The sequence below is a fragment of the Pseudorca crassidens genome, chromosome 3 (assembly GCF_039906515.1).
Source record: "Pseudorca crassidens isolate mPseCra1 chromosome 3, mPseCra1.hap1, whole genome shotgun sequence".
Lineage (NCBI taxonomy): Eukaryota > Metazoa > Chordata > Mammalia > Artiodactyla > Delphinidae > Pseudorca > Pseudorca crassidens.
In genome coordinates this window covers 108,940,671-108,968,179 of record NC_090298.1, presented here as the reverse complement: position 1 = coordinate 108,968,179, position 27,509 = coordinate 108,940,671, and the positions used below count along the sequence as shown (strand labels likewise).

The 27,509-nt window shown below is 36.1% G+C and overlaps 1 protein-coding gene across 8 annotated transcripts in view; it reads left to right on the top strand.

Annotated features, from left to right (window-relative positions):
- Positions 1 to 27,509, top strand: part of RAPGEF6 (Rap guanine nucleotide exchange factor 6) — a 217,613-nt gene that overhangs the window by 103,854 nt on the left and 86,250 nt on the right. For 7 of the 8 annotated variants that reach the window (XM_067731647.1, XM_067731645.1, XM_067731644.1 and 4 more), the window contains one exon: positions 17,794 to 17,925. In XM_067731647.1, coding sequence (XP_067587748.1) covers positions 17,794 to 17,925 — 132 coding nt within the window. Of the gene's footprint in view, positions 1 to 3,786; positions 3,849 to 17,793; positions 17,926 to 27,509 lie in introns of those variants that run through there. The other variant, XM_067731649.1, reaches the window with a different exon arrangement.

Genomic DNA, 27,509 nt, shown 5'->3' with positions numbered 1-27,509 from the left:
AGAGCCTCATATTTGGCTTTCTATACAATATGATTTCAAATGTTCTGCTTCGTATTTTTGTTTAGAAATAGTTTATATAGTTAATGTATTTTATATTAGTTTATACAGTTTATCATGTGTTCATAAAATATGAATACATAAAATAATTTATAATATGAATATATAAAATTTATATTATGAATATATAAAGTAATTTATATTTATATTATGAATATATAAATAATTTAATTATTAACTATATAGCATTTACATTTTTATAAGACTATTTTATAATGGTTTGAAGTTTTGCAAATGCATACATTGATTGCTTTATTTGGTAGTAGTTTGAAAGACCTTTTTAAAGCTAAAGATTTCATCAGTGTGGCTTAGCATCATGGCATTTCATATGCAGGGGAAATGTATTCTTAAATGGTTATCCTGTGGTTATGATTCCTAGACAATATGTAGATCAGGGCATTCTCCCTTTCTGCAGTTACTTCATTTGAATTGGTGAGGTAATGGAATGAGATCATGATAAAATTTTTAAAGTAATAGAAGTGAAAATTCATTTATTCACCTAATCATATATTTTAGTTATTTGATAAATTACTGACTTTTCTAAAGATGTTTATAGTTTTCAGTAATTGAGAGTAAGTCATTCTTACTGAAGAAACAGTGTGGTATAGTGTATCATCAAAGTGGTGGTGGGTTCACATGCTGAATATAAAATTTGGCCTGTTTGTTTCTTTCATGATATTGTTGCACAGGGAGATTTTTCATGCCAGGCTCACCGTACAGTTCCCTAGAATGGCAGATACTATGAGATGATTGGTAGAACAAGGAAAAGGATGATGTCATCTTCACTTCCAGGCCAAACTAAAGGAAAAGAGAGTTGCTCCTTTATTGAGCTGGTGTTTACTACAGTTGTTCTAACATATGGTATTAGTGGATTGCATTTCATACGCAGGGCAGAGTGTTTTTTAAAGTAGTTAAGAGATGGCTGTCTCCCTTGCTCAGCTTGAAGTCCTTTGTGTGCTATCAGCGTGATTTATAAAAAGGAGGAAAGGTGCCCTTTAGGGTTTTGCTTTTTGATTTGGTTGTAATTTATCCTGTTGGTTCTGTACATGAATATAATTACTGTCTTGCGTTGAAACTGAAATGTTTTTCAGTCATGTAATGTTTACATACAGGATATCTTTTAGAAATTTATCTTTAGGAAATGTTTGGCTTCATTTACATACAAGGTGTCTACTATCATTTTTCTGTTTTTAAAAATGAGTGTTAAAATTAGATTTTAGTTAATTTATTCTTAAATACTTAACATTTTGTTGAAATTCCAACTCATAGGTTATTTAAATTAATTGAGTTGAAAAAATACATTGGTGCTTGAAAATCAACCTGTACATAATTTCCATGTTTTAGGGTTAGAAAACTAGGGTCATGTTTATTTCTTAGATTTAGTTTTATATTTAAATGTAAATTTTGTGTGTTCCTTTGAAATTTTTTCAGGAAACAGATAATTCTTAAGTTTTATGGAAATCCATATTCATAAATGGTCACTTATTGTGAAAGTATGACTTGTCTTTATTCAGAATAAAACCTAGTTTTACTAAAGTCAGTTCTAGTCTTATAAGTAGCAGCATAGTTCAGATTGGCATCATAGTGTTGTTCAGAAAGTGACTTATAGTTTGCTCAGGTGTATTGAAGAACTCTTTGTTTGCTTATTTGTTTGTTTTTGGCTAGTCACAAGGTGTTCATCTCTTGACAGTAAAGTCCTTTGTAATAACACCTGTCTCTCAGGTAATAATTTCTCTTATGTTGCACACCTCTTCCCTCAAAATGGTGGTAGGTAAATAAAGCAAGATAATTCAGTTACTTTGATTTATTCATTGATGTTATTCTCATAATTTTGCTGCCTGGAGGGGTATTAACTGTATTTTACCATTGGAAACTGTGTCTTACTTTGGCCATTGAGAGGCACCATTGCAACCTTTAGTGCAAACTCTTTGTGGTAGTATCTGCACTAGATGCCTTGTGGCAGAATCTTGAAGAATAGGGTGGGTACTAGAGGAATTGTGTTTTCAGATTGGAGGAGGTGTGGCAAGAATTAAATTTTTCCTATAATTTTTGTAGAAAAATATTTCCTTTTAGTCCAAGCTCAATTTGGAAGCAGGTTGAATCATTTTCTTTTCTGATTCCTTCTGAGTTTTACTTGCTTCTGGTCTCTTTCTAGGAATTTAGCATTGGGCTGTAGGAAAGTACCACATTGCATAGATTATTCTTCCTCAGAGGGGTTGGTGAATGCCGCACGTCAGCTCTTGTGCCTGTGATTTTTTTTTTTTCCAGCTTTTCTTTTGGGAAATGAAATTGTTTCCATTTAAATGTACTATTTACATACAAATCTTAGTACCAGTTTTGATATTTTTAATGTTAATTTAGAGTGGTCTTGAAGGTTATACCTTTCAGAACATTATTTGATAAACAGGAAGTTTTGCAAGCAGAATACATATGTGACATCTGAGAACTAGGCTGCCTTCTGTATTTGCAATGCAAGAGTATCTTACCAGAGCTAATTATTTTCCCTTGGGAGGACAATACTGTGTTAAATTTGAATAGTAATATGGCTTCCCAAATAAAGCTGTGTATCAATGCACAGAATTAAAAATCAAAATGGATTTTTAAGACTGAAACAGAGAGATGCTTTAGCCAGTTTTTTTCTTACAGAATTTAGCTTGCTAACACGTTTCACGGGAAGGGTGTGTGTGTGTTTTCAATAAATTGCTCTTTGGGTTACATCTGCAGATACAGTAGCCAATTGATCTAATGCAGTTTCTGAAGGCTTTCTATACAGGTGATGTCATCCTTTTAGCTCTATTCTCCTCCCACTCTCTTTCCTTCTTATTAGATATTTCATCTTACTGCAGAGCATAGAATCAATAGGAGCTTCTCCTTAGGGAGCTGCTGTGAAACAGGCAAGGACAGTAGGAATTAAAACACTAGCATACAGTCTTGCTTTAGCAGAAGATGTAGTGTTTTTGTACCATATCATATATAAATTTTCAACCAGAAAGCCAGACTTAGATCCACAGTACTATCTTACTGATGCATTAGAACAAGGAGCAATGCTGCAGAGCCGTAAATAGTGCATGTGAAAAGAGAAATTTTTAATTTTGGAGATTCTCAAGCATTCTACAGGACAAACCTGTTAGAGCATATATCTTCTAACTACCACTTGCTCAGTGGTTGATTTTTTTTTTTTTTAAACCTCTGGTGGTTAACAATATAAAGAAGAAACTTTCATCTTAAGGATACAGTGTTCTGGTTTGCTTCTGATGCAGAAGAATTACTGCAGTGCTTACTCTACAGAATGAAATAAGTTGAAGAAAAGACAAAGCTGTCTTTGGAAAGATTTCTCAGAATCAAGCAACACGGATTTGGTGCATGTTGCCTTATTTGCTTTGATTTATACAGTATTAACTGTTCAGTTACCACTGTGCATGCCTGTGCCAGGTGCCTGAGGAAGGATGTGTCTGTATGTTTTGAGCCAGAAATCTAAACATCTTGATTTACTGTGATTTGCTTGTTAAAAGTGAACATTTTGTTGAAAAGTATTCCAGTTATTTAGAAGCTAAATTCTAAGCTATTGAAAGCTCCTGATATCAGTTTGAAAGGGATTTGGAGAAGCTGTCTTTACACTGCAATTTACACTGCAAATGGTATATGATTTATAAGAAAGAAAGTTAAAAGAATTTTGTCAACATACTCATCGGTGTGGCTCTGTTTTGAAAAGCAAACTATCCTTTGCAGCTCAGGAAATGGCTTTTCTTGTTCGCTGTTATGCCAACTGTCTTCAGCCATGGGCCTCCAAAGTAAGTAATTATTTTCTTTGAGATTGATATAATCTACCTATTACATTTAAATTCTACCTGTTGTGAATTGTAAACGAGCTGTATTGTACTATTATATTTTCCAAACTTTTAAAAAATAAGAGCTACAAAACAGTCTAAACTCATTCTCATGGCCATTTTGTTTTTCAACTTAAAGGAATCTCTAAAATATTCTAATATACCTCTAAGAGGATTTGAAAAATACTTTCTTAATTAATCTGTAGACTTAAAATGCAAAGCATTTGAAGTATATTGTTTTCAGACTGAATCATCATTTGTTTATGCCTATTTCTGTACTTCTCTGTGATCATACTCTAACCTGAATGTATTGTATTTCCTCATTTCCTTAAAGGGTTGATGTATTTGGCTATGTTAGTCTAATTTATAGTCTGTGTTATACAACATTTAGTGAACACTTTAATTGTAACAATGACTGTGTTAAGATTGCTTTATGGATGTGTTGAATTAGAGACAGGCACAATAGAAGCATCTCTTAGGATGATCTGAAATCATGTCTTTGTTTAAAGGTTGTCCTATTGATGGTGACTAAGGAAGAAATACTGTGGTAGCATCATGGTATAATGTTTTATCTGAAAGATAGCTCGTTGGATATCTCTCTTAAAGGCAGCTTCTGGAAGGACATTTAAATTCACTGTCCATTTGGCAAAGAGCTGATTGAAATGTAAAGAGATGGAAAGATGCCTAGGTACACAGTTCATTTGTACTATTACCTGGTAAGGCATGGATGGTCTCTTTAGTGCAAATGCCACCTGTGGGGCCCATGCATTGCTGAGGCTTGGCACTGAGGTTTAAAATGACACATGGAAGGGAAATGGATGAGACCAGGTGAAAAAGATTCAAACAAAAGAATGAGATATAGGGGTTATTCTTCAGAATACCTACAAAAAAATAGCCTTTTGGGGTACTGGTATCCAACTTTCAATGTAAGATTTAACAAGTGTAGAAGAGGCAAAGAGCATTGTAAAGATTAGATTGTAAGGTTTCATTAAATGATAACAAATATTATCTGAACAGGATTTCGTGAGTGGTACTTTACTATGTAAATTAAGTGTTTATGATAGAGTACATCTCTCCTATCGCCCCACCCACCCACCCCAACTCTCATGTTATTGTTTATTATTGATGGAATATTAACTGGATTGTGATTAAACACGTTAAACTTGTGATTAAGTTTTCATACTTGCTAGTTTTGGTTTTCTAATACTTTTTACTCATTTTTATTCATGTATTTTTCCCATTCTGCTACTCAGATTCAGTACTTCTGAGTTGATTTATTTTCTTGATCAAATAAATAGTTCTAGCAACAATGTTCAAAATGCTTTCCTTTATATTTACCCTTCAAATATTTGCTTATTTGTATATAAAATAATAAATCTCAAGTCTTTTTCCCTTTAGCATTATTTGTTTTGTTTTATTTTTTATCCTTGATACCGTAAAGTTTTACCATGGATTATCTAATATTTTGTTTTGTTTTCTTTCCCCTTTTTGGCACTTGAAAGTCTTTCTCAAGCTGAAGATTCCCATTTGTCTTCACTTGTGGGAAATGTATTAGTTTTTGAAAACTGCAGCTCTTTTTTTCTCTTGTCACTCCATATGTTGGAACTCTAGATCTATCCATAATGTCTCTCAACATTTGTTTCATACTTTATTCTCACCCTGTGCCTTCCCAGTTTGATATTCTAGCTCATTAACTAATTCTCCACCTGTGACTAATTTCTGTCCTGCTATTTACCTTTTAAATTCCTAAATTTAATTATTATGTTATTGATACCTGAAATCTCTTAATTGATGCTTTTTTACAACCACCCTTGTTTAATAACTTGTTTTCATTTTGTGGATGCTATTCTTTTTTCCTGATTGTCTTATCAGCTCTTTCTTCAAGTTCAGATTTTTCTTAGTTGAGTTTTTTTGTTGTTTTCTTTCAGGGGTTTGACTTTTCTTGATTGATTCTTATTTGAGAGCTCATCATCTGGTCTGTTACAGTTGCTTGCCCCAAGTGACTGTCTACTAGATGGAGGAGGCATTACTACTTTGGCTTCCATCTTCCTTAGGTAGCTCCTACAGTCACTGGTCTAGGAAGTGCTTCCATTCTCACTTTTATACACAGCTAAATCTATAGGTTATTTCTTGACTCTTCCCTAGATTTACCCATCTGCAGCATTTGACACAGTTGATCACTTCCTCCTCCTTGACATTCTTTCTTCAGAGTAAAAGTCAACCATGACTTGCCAGACAGTATGTGATCTCTCTTCCCCTCATCTTTCCCTACACTCCTCCTTGTTACACTACTCCAACTACTCTGGTTTCCTTGTGTGTCCTCAAACTTGTCAGGCATTCTTAAACTGATTTCCTGTTTTCTCAAGAATTCTATTTGCACTTTTAACAAACCCACTGTTAAGTGCAAATATTGATTGAACACTGCTCTGTGGTTTTAAAAATGTTAAAAAGTGGGGAGAAACATGTGTCTTAGAGTTAAAAAAAAAAACTCTAATATTTATTGAGTTATTTAACAGTGCCCCCCCCATCATCTTTCAGGAAAAATAATGAGTTAGGAATGCAATTTCACATGCCTCAGGCACAGTGCTGCTGTATATATGCAAGGCTGCTATGATTAGTTATAGCTGTTTCCTTTAGGACTTTTGGGAAATTTAGACTGTTTCCATTAAACAGGCTCCAGACTGCTTTGGGAGCCTTAGGATCTATTTTTAACCCTCTCTCTCACTGTCAGCTGACACTTCTTTGATATGACACTCTGTCTAGCCCTAGAAAGTACTTTATAATTCTGGTGGCTTGCTTTTAATTTCATAAGGCCTCTATCTTCTTGTGCCTTGACGAATGTTTCCTGTCTCCCATATGTATGATTTTCTTCCATTTCATCTTCTATGCTTCCAGAGTAATGTGTTCTAAAGGTATATTCTCATAGTCATTTTCTTGCTTAAAACTCTTTAGTAGGTCTTTTCTAAGACAGGGAATCTAAGCATCCCAAAATGCTATGTCTGGCCCTTCATCTCTTGTGTCTTCCTGTAGTATACATCTCTACCTGAGCTACACTGGTTTGCTTACTGTTTCCTGAATGCATCATGCTCATTCAAGTCTCTGGCCTAATATTGTTCAACAGAAATAAAATGTGAATTACATATGTAATTTTAAACCTTCTGGTAGCCTTATTTTTTAAAAAGCACTTTATAAGGTGAATTTAATGTAATAATATATCCAGTAGAGTTTTTAAAATATGTAATAAAAATAGAGTAATTATTAGTGAGATATTTCCTTTTTTTGTTTGTTTTTACTGAATTCAAATTTGCATTGTATACTTACAGCATGTCTCAATTTGACTAGCCACACTTCAAGTGCTCAGTAGCCATGTGTGACTTAGGGCTACCACATTGGACATTGTGATTCTGGGTCTTTGTCAGGACTCTTCAGTACATTTAGTCTGCTCTCTACCCCTAATGAGAATGAGATCTGTCTAAGTTGCATTTGTTATTTTATTTGTTACTTATTCTAATTTTTTAAATATCTTTATTGGAGTATAATTGCTTTATAATGTGGTGTTAGTTTCTGCTGTACAACAAAGTGAATCAGTTATATGTATACATATATCCCCATATGCCCTCCCTCTTGAGCATCCCTCCCTCCCTCCCTATCCCACCCTTCTAGGTCATCACAAAGCATCAAGCTGATCTCCCTGTGCTATGCAGCAGCTTCCCACTTCCCATCGTTTTACATTTGGTAGTGTACATATGTCACTGCTACACTCTCACTTTATCCCAGCTTCCCCTTACCCCTCCGCGTCCTCGAGCCCATTCTCTACGTCTGCGTCTTTATTCCTGCCCTGCCACTAGCTTCATCAGTACGGTTTTTTAGATTCCATATATGTGCGTTAGCATACGGTATTTGTTTTTCTCTTTCTTACTTTACTCTGTATGACAGACTCTAGGTCCATCCACCTCACTACAAATAACTCAATTTCGTTTCTTTTTCTGGCTAATATTCCGTTGTATATATGTGCCACATCTTCTTTATCCATTCATCTGTTGATGGACATTTAGGTTGCTTCCGTGTCCTGGTTACTGTAAGTAGTGCTGCAGTGAACATTGTGGTACATGTATCTTTTTGAATTATTTAATTGTTTTTTAAAATCTCCCCAAATCCATGATATCTATCACTATTATGACTAGCACCAGGTATACACTAAGTGCTCTTTATTGAGTAACTGGGAAATTAGACCACCAAGCTTGTTAGAAATTTATTTCTATATATAGTTAATGAGTATGTGTTTCTGAAATGTCTTACTGTGAGTAGCATACAGGAACTTACAGACTATGTAATGTGCCCAAGAATCATCTTTATTCTTTGATAGTTTTAAGGTTAATGGATAAGTGACTTCTGGATAGGCACAGTTCCTCTGTATCAGGTAGCTACGCTTTAAAAAGAAAGTTCTAACAATGCAGTTTGGAATTTAATAGTGAACTTTGAGGAATGTTGTTTTGTCGGGGAATTGTGTAGTTTTTAAACATTATTTTTAGGGTTAATAATAAATATTATTTCATACTTTAGAGCCCTTTGAATAACCTTCATTTAAATGAAATAATGCTTGGGTATGAATTATAAGGGGCAAAAAGTTTCAGATAGCAAACTTATTAAAGGATAAATTTCCCTACTATCATTCTTAGTTTTGGCAGGTTATTCTTGAAGACTCAGTTTTTAAATATGAATTAGAATCTTGAACATTTGTGTAATATTACACTTATGCTATACATGCCTGCATTCATGCCAATTTAGATTGAAGGAGATCTCTGCCACTGCTCCCCCCCAAACTAATTGTCCTATAAATGTTTCTTGGATAGATGGATGGGATTGTCCCAAAGCATTATTTCTTACATTGACAGGGTGTTAATAAGAATATTGGGGGAAAAAGAAGTTTTGAAAATGCTGGGTGAAACAGATTTCTTTTTTGTGGGACTTCTTGGACCCTCCATAAATATGCTTATGCTTGTTGTAAAGAGTTAAAGGGGCATATGTTATAGCATTATTTGCTAATTTATTCAGCCATCAACCCCCTTCCCCCAATATATCCACGAGTTTTGTCTTCTGAAACAGTATTCCAGCATATACAGTTCAGGAAATGCTACTCACCCTGAAATACTGAATGTATCTGTGCTGAGACTTCAGCTGTTCAGATATCCGTGGAAACCCTCTGAGTGACAGTGTTCAGAAGTCAAATATTCACTCAGTTTTTCTTTTTTTTTTGAATAAATTTATTTTATTTATTTTTAGCTACGTTGGGTCTTTGCTGCTGTGCATGGGCTTTCTCTAGTGCAGCAAGCGGGGCTACTCTTCATTGTGGTGCGCGGGCTTCTCATCGTGATGGCTTCTCTTGTTGTGGAGCACAGAATCTAGGCGCACGGGCTTCAGTATTTGTGGCACACAGGCTCAGTAGATGTGGCTAGCGGGCTTTAGAGCTCAGGCTTAGTAGTTGTGGCACGTGGGCTTAGTTACTTCACGGCATGTGGGATCTTCCCGGACCAGGGCTGGAACCCGTGTCCCCTGCATTGGCAGGCAGATTCTTAACCACTGTGCCACCAGGGAAGTCCCCCACTCAGTTGTTCTTAATGAGCAGGTGTTGTATGTGGGGTAGGCATCACTATGGTAGGCTTTCATTAGGTAGTAAAAGTGAAATATAAATTATATAACAATATATTTATGTTTATGTATATAATATACAATGGGAATATAAAGAGTGTGAGTGCTGCATTCAAAGGAGTGAAGTGAAAACGCACTCCTTTTTCACTTCCCATTCATTTCTCAGCTTCCTTATGTTGGGAGTTTTTGTTGTTAATATAATTTTATATCAGTTTCTACTCTGTTTCCAGTGTTTATGAGGTAAATGTTCATTGTTGGCTCTAGTTTAAATCAAGTGTATCAGTATTTGTCATGTTCTCACAAGGCATTCTAATAAAACTCATCTTTGAATCTTAATATTTTCAACATTATAAAAAGTCAGAATGTATACTGTGTGTATAGCAACCCCTAGTTGCTAAGAGGTACAGAATTTCAGTACATTCCAGTGTTTGTGGACACTTTTAAATGGGAAGGAAGAAAATTGCCCTCACATACATGTGTATATATTTGTTTTCAGTTCTGAAATTTTTCAAATAGTTTATTTTTAGAAGTAATAGGGGAATTCTTTCTCCATATGGAAGTATAACATCTCAGCTAGATATTGCAAATAAAGTTAAAATTCCTTTTGGACCACCAGCCCCGATCTTTCACGTTCACTATAGAGTGATACTGTTGGTTATCTAGTGTATGTTCCTCCAAGTTTTTTCCCCAAAACCTAGATAAGTATATACCCAGAAAATACGTGGTATTATTTTTATGTTTTTTTAAAAAATGAGTCACATCTTTCACATTTATCACGAAACTTGGTTTTTCAATCAGTAAATCTGAGAGAACTATCCAGGTTTGAACATACAGATCTGTTTTATACCTTGAACTGTTGCATTGTATTCCATAATGAGCTATATAACAATTTAGCTGTTCTCCCTGCTATACTTGTTTATCTTTTAAACTATTACTAAACTATTATAATGAATGTCCTTGTACATTTCCCCTTGTACACCTGTATGCTTCTTTAGGGTAGGTGCCCAAAGAGGAGTTGTTGAGTCATAAGGTTTATATATTTTAAATGTAATAAATCTTACATTTGCTCCCTCAGAGTGGCTACTCCCCAAATCACTGTCCAGAGTAGCTGTATCAGTTCATAACTCCCTTTAGCAATTTATAAAAGTATTGTTTTCCTCCATTGCCTTGCCCATATTTTGTATTATGAAATTATCTTTTTGCCAGTCTGATGGGGAAAAAAGTTATTTGTATTAATTTTTATTTCTGTGATTGCTGGCAATGTTTAGCAATCTCTTCCAGCCGTTTTTTCTCCTGCTGCTATTACTTAAGTGGCCCCATGTTAAGATGGCAGAGCCAAGAGACCAAAGCAGCCTGGATATCTGAGTCTCTGCATGTGAAACAGTTGCCCCAAAGAGTTGCCTGGACCTATAGGGTACTTCGAGTCGGCGAAATATACACTTTGCTGGGTTAAGCCTGTGTGAGACATACAGTGTTGATCTTGTGTCACTGCCCTTCTCAGAAACCTACAGTAGTTCTCTATTGCAGGAATCAATTTCTAAATACCTAGCTTAACATTTTTTATTACATTCTACCTCTTCTTAATACATCTCTTTCCCTTTACATGTATACATAGTCTTCAGGAAACTATGCACTTTCATAATCTGTGTCTGTATTTAAGTCATTAGCCTTCCCAGCCTCCAAATAAAACTTTGACACTAGTCTTCATGGATAGGTGAACTCCAACAGAGCTCAGAAGTTCAGGTATAGGAAATGGGTTTGGAAAATAGGGAATTTTGCCAGACCTGGTAGGCTGGAAGATGATGGGGTAAATGAATTGAGGTTGCTGATGAAAAGTCAGCTATTAAATCCTGGCTGGGGTCAGGAAAGGAAAAAGGGCAGATGAGCTGAAAGACAGTGGAGAAGTTTTAAGAAATTAAGAATTCCTATTGGAAGAAAACCTTTTCCTTTATGTTTTCTTTGTTTTAAACAAAATAGTAAGTACCGGGTGTTATGAACTCCCAACTTAATATCAGGAAACAACTTCGTAGGAAAGAACAACAGATTTATAGTCAGGCAGCCTAGGTTTCAGATTTCAATACCCCTGCTTCCTAGCTATGTGACCATGGGCAACCTTTATAACTTCTCTGGGTGTTGGTTTCCTAATCTGTAAATCGGGTAAAATAATAACATCTACCTATTAATTCATTTAATTAGAGGAGCAACCCTAGCCCTAATAAGCATTAGTCCTACTACAGCCTTCATTACATTTATCATTCTTATTTTACTCACTATTCTTGAATTTGTAGTAGCCCTTACTCAAATTAGATAATCTATATAAAAAGCATGTAGAAGGATATATTTGCTGTAGTATACCTATTTGGTAAATATAGTGAGCACTCAGTTGTTAGTTTCAATCATCATCATCATTATTCCCATCAGATAGCTAGGTTGAGAGGATTCCTATATGAAGATCTAAGTTTTCTTCATGACTTAGAAAGCAGATCTATATGCTTATAACTCTTTGTGTTCTCTCCACTATTAGACTGAGCTCCTTGATGGTAGGACCCATCTGTTTTCATCTTTTCTAGCAGAGTTCCTGGCATAAAGTAGAGTATAGCAGAGTACTGAAATCAGGTGAACCTGGGTTTGAATTTCAACTCCACTGCTTACGTGAGTGTGAGGTCTAGGGCAAGTTGCTTAGTCTAATTGCCTCAGTTCCTCATCAGTAAGGTAGGGATGATAATAATAATGCTTGCCATTTAGGGTCTAGTAAGGATGATGATTACTCAGTACGTTGTAAGTATCATTACCAAACCAGTTTATAGATATGCTCTTGTGGCTTTGGTTCACTGTGTTACTTTTATGGTTGATCTCCTTTTCCTTGGTCTTACCTCTGTAGGAATCTTGGAATATAAAATATCTTCCTCATCCCAACACCCCAACCAGACATTTGTCATTTTAAAATTATATTCAGTCTTTCCCTTTCTGTCTACTTCATTACTAGGTGAGATTTTTTTCTTTGTATCTAAACAGTAGACACTAAGTAAGAGGAACATCTTTGAGCTGGAACATACTCCTCTATCTTCTGTATTATTGAAACCAGTTATTGGTAGCTCTTTGATTTTCTGCTTCCTTTTTTAGTACTCATAATAGAGCTGTAAAATGGCCTCCAAGCATGGCTTTAGCTTATTCCACAGGTTTTGATATATAGCATTTTAATTTTTATTCTGTTTAAATATTTTCTAATTTCCAATGTGACTTCATTGACCTATGGGCTATTTAGAGGTTTGTTTTATAACTTCCCAAATACATAATAGTTTTCTAGTTATCTTTTTATTACTTATTTCTACCTTATTTGCACTGTAATCATAGGATATTCTCTGTGTAATTTTAACCTTTTGAATTTTGTCGAGGGCTGCCTTACTATCAGTGTTTATAAATGTTTATGTATATACCCTAAAATTATGTATTCTATGGTTTTTTTAAATAAATTTATTTATTTTTGGCTGTGTTGGGTCTTCGTTGCTGCGCGTCTTCGTTGCTGGGCTTTCTCTAGTTTTGGCGAGCGGGGGCTACTCTTTGTTGAGGTGTGCAGGCTCCTCATTGCGGTGGCTTCTCTCGTTGTGGAGCACAGGCTCTAGGCGCGCAGGCTTCAGTAGTTGCAGCACACAGTCTCGGTAGTTGTGGTTCACGGGCTGTAGAGCACAGGCTCAGTAGTTGTGATGCATGGACTTAGTTGCTCCACGGCATGTGGGATCTTCCTGGACCAGGGATTGAACCCCCTGCATTGGCAGGCAGATTCTCGACCACTGTGCCACCAGAGAAGCCCAAAAATGTATTCTATAGTTGTTGATTGCAGTGTTCTGTGTGTTGATATATACACTTCAGGTCAGATTTGTTAATTATGTTCGTATCTTCTGTATCTACTTGTTTTTATTTGCTTATTCTGTCCCTGTGAGATGGGTGGTAAAAGTTTCGTGGCGTAATTGTAGATTCATCTAGTTCTTCTTTTATTGTTTTCATTTTTTTTACCTAATACAGTTTGAGGCTGTGTAACTAGGTGCAAATCTATTTAGTGTTGAACTTTTTTATCATTATGAAATGTCCCCTTTTGCATCTATTAATGCTTTTGTCTCAAAGTCTACTTCATCTGACATTAATATAACTACATAAGCTTTCTTATGGTTTGTGTTACTATTTTATATAGTCAATATTCATGTTGATTTACTCACACATTTCCGATTTTCATTGGTTTTCCTTCATCTAGAAGCTTTCATTTGGAATCATTTTCTGTCTCCCAGTGGATTTTCTTCACTGTAGATCTGCCGTGGGAGTATTTCTCTTCATTTTTGTTTCTCTGAAAATGACTGTTTTGCCCATTTTGAGGACTGTTTTTACTGGGTGTAGAATTCTGGCTCTTAGAGATAACACTCCATTGTCTTCTGGCTTCCAAGTTGAGAAGTCAGCCATCAGTTTAATTTTGCTCTTGTCAGAGCAATCTCTTTTTTTCCAGACTGCTCTTAAGACTTTTCTCTTTGTTTCTTTCCCTAACACTTCTACCCTGGTGTGCACAGGTATGGGTTGGCTTTTATTTACCTTGCCTGTAATTCTTAAAGCTACTTGGTCTGTGAGTACCTTTGTTAACTTTGAAAAATGCTTAGCCGTCATTTCTATGCCTTAAGTACTCTTCTGTTTCTATGACTCCGGTTATTCAGATGTTATCTTCTCACTGTATATCCTTTGGCTCTTGGCCCTTCTCTCCTAGCTTCATTCTTTTTACTCTCCATGCTTCATTCTAGATATATTTTCAGACCAATGTTTATTTTTCTGTTTTTTCGTAGCTCTGTCAAATTTGTTACTGAATCCATCTGTTGACTTTCTATTTTTAAAATTTTTTATTTATTTATTTTTAACACCTTTATTGGAGTATAATTGTTTTACAATGGTGTGTTAGTTTCTGCTTTATAACAAAAGTGAATCAACTATACATATACATATATCCCCATATCTCCTCCCTGTTGCATCTCCCTTCCACCCTCCCTATCCCACCCCTCTAGGTGGTCAAAAAGCACCTAGCTGATCTCCCTGTGCTATGCAGCTGCTTCCCACTAGCTATCTGTTTTACGTTTGGTAGTGTATATATGTCCATGCCACTCTCTCACTTCGTCCAAGCATACCCTTCTCCCTCCCCGTGTCCTCAAGTCCATTCTCTACGTCTGCATCTTTATTCCTGTCCTGCCCCTAGGTTCTTCAGAACCATTTTCTTTTTTTTTTTTAATTCCATATATATGTGTTAACATACAGTATTTGTTTTTCTTTTTCTGACTTACTTCACTCTGTATGACAGACTCTAGGTCCATCCACCTCACTACAAATAACTCAATTTTGTTTCTTTTTATGGCTGAGTAATATTCCATTGTATATATGTGCCACATCTTCTTTATCCATCTGTCTGTTGATGGACACTTAGGTTGCTTCCATGTCCTGGCTATTGTAAATAGTGCTGCAGTGAACATTGTGGTACATGACTGTTTGAATTATGGTTTTCTCAGGGTATATGCCCAATAGTGGGATTGGTGTGTCATAAGGTAGTTCTATTTTTAGTTTTTTAGGGAACCCTCCATACTGTTCTCCATAGTGACTGTATCAATTTACATTCCCACCAACAGTGCAAGAGGGTTCCCATTTCTCCACACCCTCTGCAGCATTTATTGTTTGTAGATTTTTTTGATGATAGCCATTCTGACTGGTGTGAGGTGACACCTCATTGTAGTTTTGATTTACATTTCTCTAACGATTAGTGATGTTGAGCATTCTTTCATGTGTTTGTTGGCAATCTGTATATCTTCTTTGGAGAAATGTCTATTTAGATCTTCTGCCCATTTTTGGATTGGGTTGTTTGTTTTTTTGTTATTGAGCTGCATGAGCTGCTTGTATATTTTGGAGATTAATCCTTTGTCAGTTGTTTTGCTTGCAAATATTTTCTCCCATTCTGAGGGTTGTCTTTTCATCTTGTTTATGGTTTCCTTTGCTGTGCAAAAGCTTTTACGTTTCATTAGGTCCCATTTGTTTATTTTGGTTTTATTTCCTTTTCTGTAGGAGGTAGGTCAAAAAAGATCTTGCTGTTGTTTATGTCAAAGAGTGTTCTTCCTATGTTTTTTCCTCTAAGAGTTGTATAGTGTCTGGCCTTACATTTAGGTCTTTAATCCATTTTGAGTTTATTTTTGTGTATGGTGTTAGGGAGTGTTCTAATTTCATTCTTTTACATGTAGCTGTCCAGTTTTCCCAGCACCACTTATTGAAGAGGCTGTCTTTTCTCCATTGTATATTCTTGCCTCCTTTGTCCAAGATGAGGTGACCATATGAGCATGAGTTTATCTCTGGGCTTTCTATCCTGTTTTTTTGCTAAAATTCTTAGTGTTGTCTTTCTCTGTGTATGTCATGATCGATAAACTGGACCAAATATGGCCTGTGAGCTATATGACCTGTGAGCTAAGAATGATTTTTACATTTTTAAAAGGTTGTTTAAAAAAATTTTCAAAGAAAAAAAAGTAATACCACAGAGATTGTATGTGGCTTGCAAAAGTCTAAAGTGTGTACTCTTTGGTCCTCTGAGGAAAATGTTTTCCAACCACTGGTATATATTAAATACAGTTATTTTAGAATCTGTATCTGATAACTCCATTTTTTGGAAGTTTTTCTTCACTGGTTTCTAGAGTTTATTATTTCCCTTAGTTTTCATGAATGCCATCTTATCTCCTAATGTGCCTGGTTTTATTTGAGCAATGGATATTGTGTATGGAATTTGTTTTTAGTATTTTGAGGCCTAGGATGATTTGTTTTTTTTTTCTTTGGTGAAGTTTTGTGTTTGCTTTCAGTAGCTGACTGGAAGCATTAGTAATCCTGTATAACTTTAATCCAAAATCAGGGATTGAGATGATTCTAAAATGAGCATCAGTTTACTTTTGGATCACACTTATTTACTAGGGCATAATGTACTTTCCAGGGTCCAAATCCAAAGCATGGCCCTTCCATGCTAGGCCTTCGAATATAACTTTTGTCTCTCTAACCAGGGGCTGTCAGAAGTGCTTCTCAACCTGTTTGCCTCCTCTTTAGGAATCAGAAAATACTCTTAAGAGAAAAGCACCTTCAAGGATCAGATTGTGTGTGTTACTGTTTTTCTGTATATCTGAGTTACAGGATTCATCTGAATTACCTATCCCAGCAGGGGAAGTTTGTTATGTAGTTTTTTTCAGGTAAATTTTTATAATTACCATGACTTCCTCTTGAGATAATATAATTCAGGCTTGGATGTTTTCTCCTTTAGAGTATATTTAGTTTCCACTGTTAATGCATGTGTTTCTTTAACATTTTCCTGTAATAAAGTAATGTGAAACCCTGCTCTAAAAAGTAAATAGATTTCTCTCAGTAGTCCTGAATAGCTAATTGCAGAGAAATTATTTGGAAAATACATCATCATATTGCCTTTGTAAAATTTTCTCTCACCGCTTTGGAGCACAGTGGTTTGTATCTTGTCTCAACTCCTGTAGCATTTATTTTGTAAAATTTTTTAAAGTTTTATGGTGCGAATTATATTGTACAACTTGCATCGCTGACCATATTAAAGATGAGGTGGTGGAATCATTTCCTTCTGCATCTCTTGTATTCCTATACCTAGCATAGACATTCATTAAATAATTATGATTACTAACAAATTTTTTAGGGGCCAACTATAAGCTAATACAATATTAAATGAAAAGAGGCTTACTAAATTTTTGGAATATTGAATGCAGCCAACTGTTACTTTTCTTAAGTCTTGGTGCCAGATGCTGTACTTTAATCCAAGATTTTGCTGTTTTATTCTGGAATTAGCAACCATTTTGTGTTAGTGAGGGGTGTGTGTGTATGTGTGTATGTGTGAGAGGGAGGGAGGGAGCGAGCGAGCGAGCGAGCATTCCTACCTTTTACGGTAGCAACAGCTGATATTTTTATTTGAGGAAAGGCCAGTTTTTTCCTCTGAAATACCATTACTCATGGTAATGTCTTTTGAAAACTGCTAAGTGGGCTTCCACTGTAGGCTTGCCTAACAGTCAGAATGCTGATTTGGTTCTTATCACTTTCTAAGATTTTTCCCAAGAATGGAGAATTTAGATGAGAAATTAGGTTGCACAGAAATATACATAAAACAAAATGTTGTTGCAGAAGTTACAGTGTGTCAAGAACTCTTTAAAGGTAATGCTTGATATTTAGATTATCTTAAATTATTTTTCTTTTTCAGCTTCCAGCCGATCTTACCAAGATGCACATTGCAGACAACCCTCATCCACAGGTGACTCATGTGTCTTCTAGTCAGTCTGGTTGTAGCATTGCCAGTGACTCTGGGAGCAGCAGTTTATCAGATATCTATCAGGTAATACGTTAGGAGTTTGTTTGCTGTGCATATGGCTTTTTTAATTCTGCCGAATACCTTGTGCTTGTGCCTTAGGTGGTCATGTATCTTTTAACTAGGGTGTGAAATTCTGACATAAGGTCTTTGAGAAAATATGCTTTGTTTACTGTGTCATATTTACAAGCCTAATGAAAGAGGTGATCTATCTTTTGAGAGTGATTAAATATGGTCCAGCAGTGCATGAATATAGTGTTCTTTTTAATTTCTTTTATCCAAGTGAATCTATATTAATATATAATATTTGCTTGCATTAGAAAATGGTTCTTGAAACAACAACTTAAATTTATAAAAAGGCGATTTTTATTATATTCAATAGTTGATTAGTTAAGTCTTCTATAAGTAAAGTCATGAAGAAGATTAGACTTGCCTTTGTATTGTAAAGACTTAAATTTTCCAGTGGCCACATTTAAAAATTAAAAGGAAACAGGTAAAATTAATTTTAATAATATATTTTATTTAGCACAGTATATTCAAATATTATTTCAACATGTGATCAGTGTTTAAAAATTATGAATGAGTTATTTTTTCATACTAAGTCTTCAAAAGGCAAAGTTTAATATTAACTTACGGCACACCTCAATTCAGACAAGACACATTTTTCAAGTACCACATACGGCTAGTGGCTACCATAGAGTACTGATTTGTTGAAATAGAATCATTGTTGTCTGAGGAAAACAGTTTAGATTGTGGTTCTGTTGAGTTGCACGGATTTAGCTGTTATATGAAAATCAGCGTTCCTCTGTTAAGGGAAGTTTGCAGGCAGGTGCAAAATGGAAAAAAGCCTCCATTTTTGGTTTATGTGAGGCTTTTTTCTACAAAGATTGTTGCTGTGGACATGCCATCTAAATCCCCCTGTTTGGCATTTTATAGTAGAGAGAACAAGGAATTCTTCTTCACCATTTTATAGTAGATAGAACAGGGAGTTTTTAAAAAGTAAAGTTAAAAACAGTGCAGTGGTTCTGGGGCCACTTACTGTGTTCATGGATTTGTTGGGCTTCATGCATTCTACCCCTCCACAAAAGAAGTATCTTGTGGATTAAGTTAGAGTTGTTGCATACCTAAAAGTCAAAGTACAGCTGTGCTTCTCTGGACTCTGTGTTTTTCCTAGGGAAGAACACTAAGGAAGATTGACCCTGGATTAATTTTTTAAAGTTCAGGGATGTGGCGTTAGATTTTTCTTTAGATTTTTCTCAAGATAAGTGGGAATGTCTGGACCTTTCAAAGAGAGACAGTAAAGCAGAGATGTAATGTTGATGAACTATAGGTACCTGAACTCACTAGTATATCCATCTCTAAGCCAGATGTGATCACCTTCTTGGAGCAAGGAGCAGAGCCCCTGATGGTTGTGAGAAAAGGGACAAGAGGATAGTGCAGGGATTGAGGTTCAAGGTCACTTGGAAAGGCCGTGCTTTACACTGAACTAATAGATGGGCTGTACACAGTAGGGTCCTGATTCTTTGGCAAGATCCTGGAGGAGCTTCTGAAGAATTGCGCTTATATTAGCATCCACAGGATGTTCACCTACTGCATGACCCACCTGAAGCTGGGGCTTGAGCCTACCTGCTGGTATGGTTGGAGGTCTTCTCCTGTAGGACCATGACTATGTATGTGGCTGCCCTGCGCCAACCTTTTGTATGTTTTCCTTCCTCAGTAACACTTTCCACAGTTCATTCTACCTTTTAAGAGATTCATTTTAACATAGCATAACATGTGGACAGGTATCCTTGCCAGCTTTCCTGCACATCAAAAAAGTCCCTTCATTACAAAATAAACAGGATACCTTTTCATACCCCCAGAAACCTGAAGGTTACCATTGGCCCTCCTCCCCTGATCATGATAATTCACTGTTAAGTCATATCAATTCTGCTTCCTATGTCATTGTGTTTGTGTGTTTGTATGTATATGTTTGATGCTGAGATGTAATTTACAAATAATAAAATTTACCCTTTTTAGCATAGCTTACATGAAGACATAGAATCTTTCTATCACCTCAAAAAGGGCTTTGTATGCTCCTTTTTAGTCAGTTCCTTCTCCTTATCCCCAGCTGCTGGCAGCCACCAATCTGTTTTCTGCCCTTTTGGTTTTACGTTTTCCAGAAGGTCACATAAATGAAAACATATAGTTAAAAGATGATGCTGTGAAATGCGTCAACTAACCAACAAGATAAAATAAGTTTTAATGAATTTAGGGAGAGTAAACAGATGAGCAAAAACAACGAAATTCAAGAACCAAAACAGAAATTCAGAAATTTCAAGGAGAAAACTATTATAATACTAAAGTAAAATATGCAAAAATGTAAGATAAACTCTTTTAAGTGCAGCCAAAGAAGGTAAAAGTCCCCAAACTCAGACTTTGGTTAAGCCTAGAACACTAGCCAAAGGATATAAACAGAATAAAGGTTAAAACAAAACAAATATACAAAGATAAAAACAGAAGGAAAAGAAATCAGAATCTTAAAGTAAATAAATACATATGTATTTGTCTTATACTGTATACATGGAATGTATATATGAATTCAAGACATGTTACCAAATAGTAACAGTTTTTCTGCTGATGGTAGGATTGTGGGTAGTTTTTATTATGTTCCTTCAGCTTGTCTTATGTTTTTCTCAATGGACATTATTATTTCTACATTTAAAAAATTTTAAAGAGGACATAAATAGAGTGTATAGTTAAAAATAAAAGTTGAATAAGGGCTTCCCTGGTGGCGCAGTGGTTGGGAGTCCGCCTGCCAATGCAGGGGACGCGGGTTCGTGCCCCTGTCCAGGAGGATCCCACGTGCCGCAGAGTGGCTGGGCCCGTGAGCCATGGCTGCTGAGCCTGTGCGTCCGGAGTCTGTGCTCCACAACGGGAAAGGCCACAACAGTGAGAGGCCCACGTACCGCCAAAAAAAAAAAAAAAAAAAGTTGAATAAAATTGTGGGAAAGGATTAAAGGAATTATTACTAGAGGGTAAAAGGAATATGAACAGAATAATAATAGACTGATAAACTATATCTCCTATAATATAGAATTTCTAGACCTACAATTTAAAAAATTAAAAAAAAACAAAAACTATGGATAAGGTAAATAATACCAACTAAATTATGTGTGTGTGTCCAATTGGGTCCTCAGGACTAAAAGAGAAGAAAAGAGCATAGAGTTAAATATCAATACTGGACCTTCAGTCTCTCCCTTAACCTCAGGCCTCCTTTTAGTGCTTGTGAAAGCTGTGAATACACTCTTTGGTTAACAGATGTTTGGTCCACACCAAAAGGTCCTTGGTATTTGATCTTGTCCCAGACCATTTGGCATGGACCAAATATGCCCATGGACATTTTGGACAGGACCAAGCATCCTTCAAGGCACCTTTTAGTTACAGATGTACGTTGCCAGTGTATATACCTTGACCAGCAACATTTGAAGTAGTTTTCCTGATTATCCAAATTTCAACATTTGGGAGGTTTTAAAAGTGAATACCTAACCCAGTCATGGCCTATAACAGTATAAGCAGAGCCTTACAAAATATGCGAGTACATTTAACCCTTGAACAAAATAGGTTTGAACTGCATGGGTCCACTTATACGTGGATTTTTTTCCCCCAATAAATACATACTACAGTACTACACGTACAGAACCGCACGTACAGAGGGCTGACTGTAAAGTTATATGTGGATTTCAGCTGTGAGGGGGAAGGGGGTTGGTGTCACTAACACCAATGGTTTTCAAGGGTGAAATGTATTTTTAATTTGGAGGATTGGAGGGGCTAGAGAAGAGAGACATACTAACAGCAGTTTGTAACAGGAATATTGTTTACAGTACCATTTTATATGGCCAAATGTATGACTATGCTCCTATGTATTTCCTTCTTGAGAGCTTTCATGTGTTCTGGTTTAAAATTAAAAGCTCTTGGATCTCAAAGAAAGTTCAAAATAAAGCATTTATCACAGGTTAGAAAAAATGCAAGTAATTGTTTCAGTATGAATATGTTTCTAATCAGATTAGCTTAAAATTTAGCTAAGAGTATGCATTAAGATGTTAGAATGTTCTTGGATAGAATATTTTATGTATCTTCAAAGAATACTCAAGAGAAATAAGGAGGTTTGCTTTCTGGATTCCTTTTCCAAGAGCTGGAGGATTGTAAAATGTAAAATGTTAATTATTGAACCTAAAGCAGTTGTCTTGTCATTAACTTATTTTTAAATAACCTGAGGTACCCATTCATCCCCCACCTATCTTTTTTGGTTTCTATATAGAAAGTAAATGTGATCCTAAAAATCCCACCTCATGGAAGCATAATTCCTTAACTCAGAGCTCTACTGCCAATCTCTCCAAAACTCTGGTGCCATGTTTCCACCTGCATGTTCTTTTGATACTTCAACTAGCTTTTTGCCCTGCTACATGTTTTCTTCCACTTGTCTTTAATATTTCTGTTAAGAATATCATGTCTCCTAGTCAAAGTCTCAGTTATCCTTGCCTATTTCCATTTTTTAAACTTCTCCTTTCATTACAAGAAGAATGACTTTCCTTCTCTTTAAAAATCTTCAGTGCTTCACCATTATCTAATTTACACTCTTCATTTCAAATTTATATTCAAATTCCAAGCCTTTCATTTCTAACCATAGTCTGCAAATCTGGTTTTATATTCCACTGTTTCCCACTTAACACATTCTAGATTCTGGTCCATGACAAATACACATGCTATTCCCTGAATGTGTTTGTCTTTTCCTAGCCCTGTTTTGGTAATGCTGTTCTTCCTGCAGCTCCACCTGGATGACATTTTCGTATTGCCTCTCACATGTTGGGACCTACAGCAGTTTTTCTGTGGCTCTTACCACTTTTTTTCACTCTGCTTTTTAGTATGGTTACTTTTAAGCTTGATCTTTTTCATCATCATGGTAAATTTGTAGTGTGCAGAGTTTGTTTCTTCCTTTTGTTATCTCACACTGAGTTAAGCACAGTGTTGGCACTTAGAAAGCAATCTAGAATTTTTTTTAGTTGAATTACATTTGAAAGTAGAAATCAATATTTCCAGGGAAAGTGGAGAGGATCACTGCTAACTAATTGATGATCCAGAGCAAGGGAGGCATTACTTTGACCACCTGCCCTGTTGTAGAGATAATGGAATGGGCCAGCCTGGACAGCATTATTGTGAAGGATTAATTTCACAGGGTTCTTGCCCTGACTAGAAAGACAGAGAGAAAACATAAGGACTAAGTGATCCATGAAAAAGGTTGAATGAAATATTAAAAATGGGAATTCAGAAAAGATAAGTGCTGAAAATCTAAGATTCTGGCTTAGTATTTGCTCTAAATTTGAGAATGTGGCTTCTATAAGCTTGTATAACTTCTTATTCTAACCTGTAGTTCCCCTCATCATACCTCCATGTTTATGTAGATGCAAACAGGAAAAGGAAATCCGCTGGTGGTTTATTTGGAGAAGGCCAAGTTAACAGAAAATCACCTCAGACTGTCTGCCTCACCAAATTATATTTACACATATACACAGAGACACATTCATACTGTGGGAACAAGAAAAATGCAAGAAGTTTAATACTTGTCTTGTTAGCCCTTTCACCAACATACTTTTGTTTTTTTCTGGGCTTAATCCATTTATCATAATATTTCTGAGGGTCTGCTGTATTCCAACTGCTGGGTTAAAATAGTTGAAAGGCCAGGGCTCCGATCTTTTTCGAACCCTACATTAATGAATGTGGCATACCTTTTGACCTACTTTTTTCTAGCAACTTTGATATTATGTGAGTCTCTGAGGCTCTGTTCAATTTTCTTTTTGGCTTTTTTCCTCTCTTTCCTTCAGTTTGGGTAGTTTTTATTGCCCTTCTTCAAGTTTACTTTTCTTGCAGTTTACATTTCTTTATTGGTATTTCCCATTTTACCCTTAATTATGTTTGTACTTTCTTTTGAATCCTTGAATTTGCTTATAATATATGTCAAAAATTCATGTCTCCTAATTTCATCATTCCTGCATCTCTTTATGTTGATTGATTTTTCTCCTGATTATGGGTCACATTTCCATGTTCTTCATCTGTCTAGTAATTTTATATTGTATGCTGGATATTGTGGATACTACATTTAAAAAAAATCTTATCTAGTTATTAAAGAAACGTTTTTCCTAGGAACTGCATCCTCAGCAGCATCATATAGTGACTACCAGTCCTGGTGGTCCTCATATCTACCTTTACCTTAAAGACCTGGCTTGCCTTTCTTTAGTCAAGGATTTATATATTTTTTAAAAAATTTATATTATTTATTTATGGCTGCGTTGGGTCTTCATTGCTGCTTGCAAGCTTTCTTTAGTTGCAGCAAGTGGGGGCTACTTTTCGTCACAGTGCAGGGCTCCCCACTGTGGTGGCTTCTCTTGTTGCGGAGCACAGGCTCTGGGCGCATGGGCTTCAGTAGTTGTGGCTCTCGGGCTCTAGAGCACAGGCTCAGTAGTTGTGGTGCATGGGCTTAGTTGCTATGCGACATGTGGGATCTTCCCGGACCAGGGCTGGAAGCTGTGTGCCCTGCATTGGCAGACGGATTCTTAAACCACTGCGCCACCAGGGAAGCCCTGGTCAAGGATTTAGACCTTGGACTCTATGTAGCACATTTTGTACACTTTTTAAAAAATTACAAAATGCTTTGTAATTTTTTAGCATGTTTCTGGCCACTCTTTCATATATCTTTTTTTTTACATCTTTATTGGAGTATAATTGCTTTACAGCGGTGTGTTAGTTTCTGCTTTATAACAAAGTGAATCAATTATACATATACACCCATATCTCCTCCCTCTAGCGTCTCCCTCCCTCCTACCCTCCCTTTCCCACCCATCCAGGTGGTCACAAAGCACCGAGCTGATCTCCCTGTGCTATGCGGCTGCTTCCCACTAGCTACCTATTTTACGTTTGGTACTGTATATATGTCCACGGCACTCTCTCACTTGGGCACAGCTTACCCTTCCCCCTCCCCATATCCTCAAGTCCATTCTCTAGTAGGCCTGTGTCTTTATTCCCATCTTACCCCTAGGTTCTTCATGACATTTTTTTTCTTAGATTCCATATATATGTGTTAGCATATGGTATTTGTCTTTCTCTTTCTGACTTACTTCACTCTGTATGACAGACTCTAGGTCCATCCACCTCACTCCAAATAACTCAATTTCGTTTCTTTTTATGGCTGAATAATATTCCATTGTATATATGTGCCACATCTTCTTTGTCCATTCATCTGATGATGGACAGTTAGGTTGTTTCCATCTCCTGGCTATTGTAAATAGAGCTGCAATGAACATTTTGGTACATGACTCTTTTTGAATTATGGTTTTCTCAGGGTATATGCCCAGTAGTGGGATTGCTGGGTCATATGGTAGTTCTATTTGTAGTTTTTTGAGGAACCTCCATACTGTTCTCCGTAGTGGCTGTACCAATTCACATTCCCACCAGCAGTGCAAGAGTGTTCCCTTTTCTCCACACCCTCTCAAGCATTTATTATTTCTACATTTTTTTGATGATGGTCATTCTGACCAGTGTGAGATGATATCTCATTGTAGTTTTGATTTGCATTTCTCTAATGATTAATGATGTTGAGCATTCCTTCATGTGTGTGTTGGCAGTCTGTATATCATCTTTGGAGAAATGTCTATTTAGGTCTTCTGCCCATTTTTGGATTGGGTTGTTTGCTTTTTTGTTACTGAGCTGCTTGTAAATTTTGGAGATTAATCCTTAGTCACTTGCTTCATTTGCAAATATTTTCTCCCATTCTGAGGGTTGTCATTTGGTCTTGTTTATGGTTTCCTTTGCTGTGCAAAAGCTTTTACGTTTCATTAGGTCCCATTTGTTTATTTTTATTTCCATTTCTCTAGGAGGTGGGTCAAAAAGGATCTTGCTGTGATTAATGTCATAGAGAGTACTGCCTATGTTTTCCTCTAAGAGTTTGATAGTTTCTGGCCTTACATTTAGGTCTTTAATCCATTTTGAGCTTATTTTTGTGTATGGTGTTAGGGAGTGTTGTAATCTCATACTTTTACATGTACCTGTCCAGTTTTCCCAGCACCACTTATTGAAGAGGCTGTCCTTTCTCCACTGTACATTCCTGCCTCCTTTCTCAAACATAAGGTGACCATATGTGCTTGGTTTATCTCTGGGCTTTCTATCCTGTTCCATTGATCTATATTTCTGTTTTTGTGCCAGTACCATACTGTCTTGATTACTGTAGCTTTGTAGTATAGTCTGAAGTCAGGGAGCCTGATTCCTCCAGTTCCGTTTTTCGTTCTCAAGATTGCTTTGGCTATTCGGGGTCTTTAGTCTTTCCATACAAATTGTGAAATATTTTGTTCAGGTTCTGTGAAAAATGCCAGTGGTAGTTTGACAGGGATTGCATTGAATCTGTAGATTGCTTTGGGTAGTAGAGTCATTTTCACAATGTTGATTCTTCCAATCCAAGAACATGATATATCTCTCCATGTATTTGTATCATCTTTAATTTCTTTCATCAGTGTCTTATAATTTTCTGCATACAGGTCTTTTGTCTCCTTAGGTAGGTTTATTCCTAGATATTTTATTCTTTTGGTTGCAATGGTAAATGGGTGTGTTTTCTTGATTTCACTTTCAGATTTTTCATCCTTAGTGTACAGGATGCCAGAGATTTCTGTGCATTAATTTTGTATCCTGCTACTTTACCAAATTCATTGATTAGCTCTAGTAGTTTTCTGGTAGCATATTTAGGATTCTCTATGTATAGTATCATGTCATCAGCAAACAGTGACAGCTTAACTTCTTCTTTTCTGATTTGGATTCCTTTTATTTCCCTTTCTTCTCTGATTGCTGTGGCTAAAACTTCTAAAACTATGTTGAATAAGAGAGGTGAGAGTGGAAAACCTTGTCTTGTTCCTGATTTTAGTGGAAATGCTTTCAGTTTTTCACCACTGAGGACGATGTTGGCTGTGGGTCTGTTATATATGGCCTTTATTATGTTGAGGAAAGTTCCCTCTATGCCTACTTTCAGGAGGGTTTTTATCATAAATGAGTGTTGAATTTTGTCGAAAGCTTTCTCTACGTCTATGGAGATGATCATATGATTTTTCTCCTTCAATTTGTTAATTGGTGTATCACATTGATTGATTTGCGTATATTGAAGAATCCTTGCATTCCTGGGAGAAACCCCACTTATCATGGTGTATGATCCTTTTAATGTGCTGTTGGATTCTGTTTGCTAGTATTTTGTTGAGAGTTTTTGCATCTATGTTCATCAGTGATATTGCCCTGTAGTTTTCTTTCTTTGTGACATCCTTGTCTCATTTTGGTATCAGGGTGATGGTGGCCTTGTAGAATGAGTTTGGGAGTGTTCCTCCCTCTGCTATATTTTGGAAGAGTTTGAGAAGGATAGGTGTTAGCTCTTCTCTAAATGTTTGATAGAATTGGCCTGTGAAGCCATCTTGTCCTGGGCTTTTGTTTGTTGGAAGATTTTTAATCACATTTCAGTGCCTGTGATTGGTCTGTTCATATTTTCTATTTCTTCCTGATTCAGTCTTGGCAGGTAGTGCATTTCTAAGAATGTGTCCATTTCT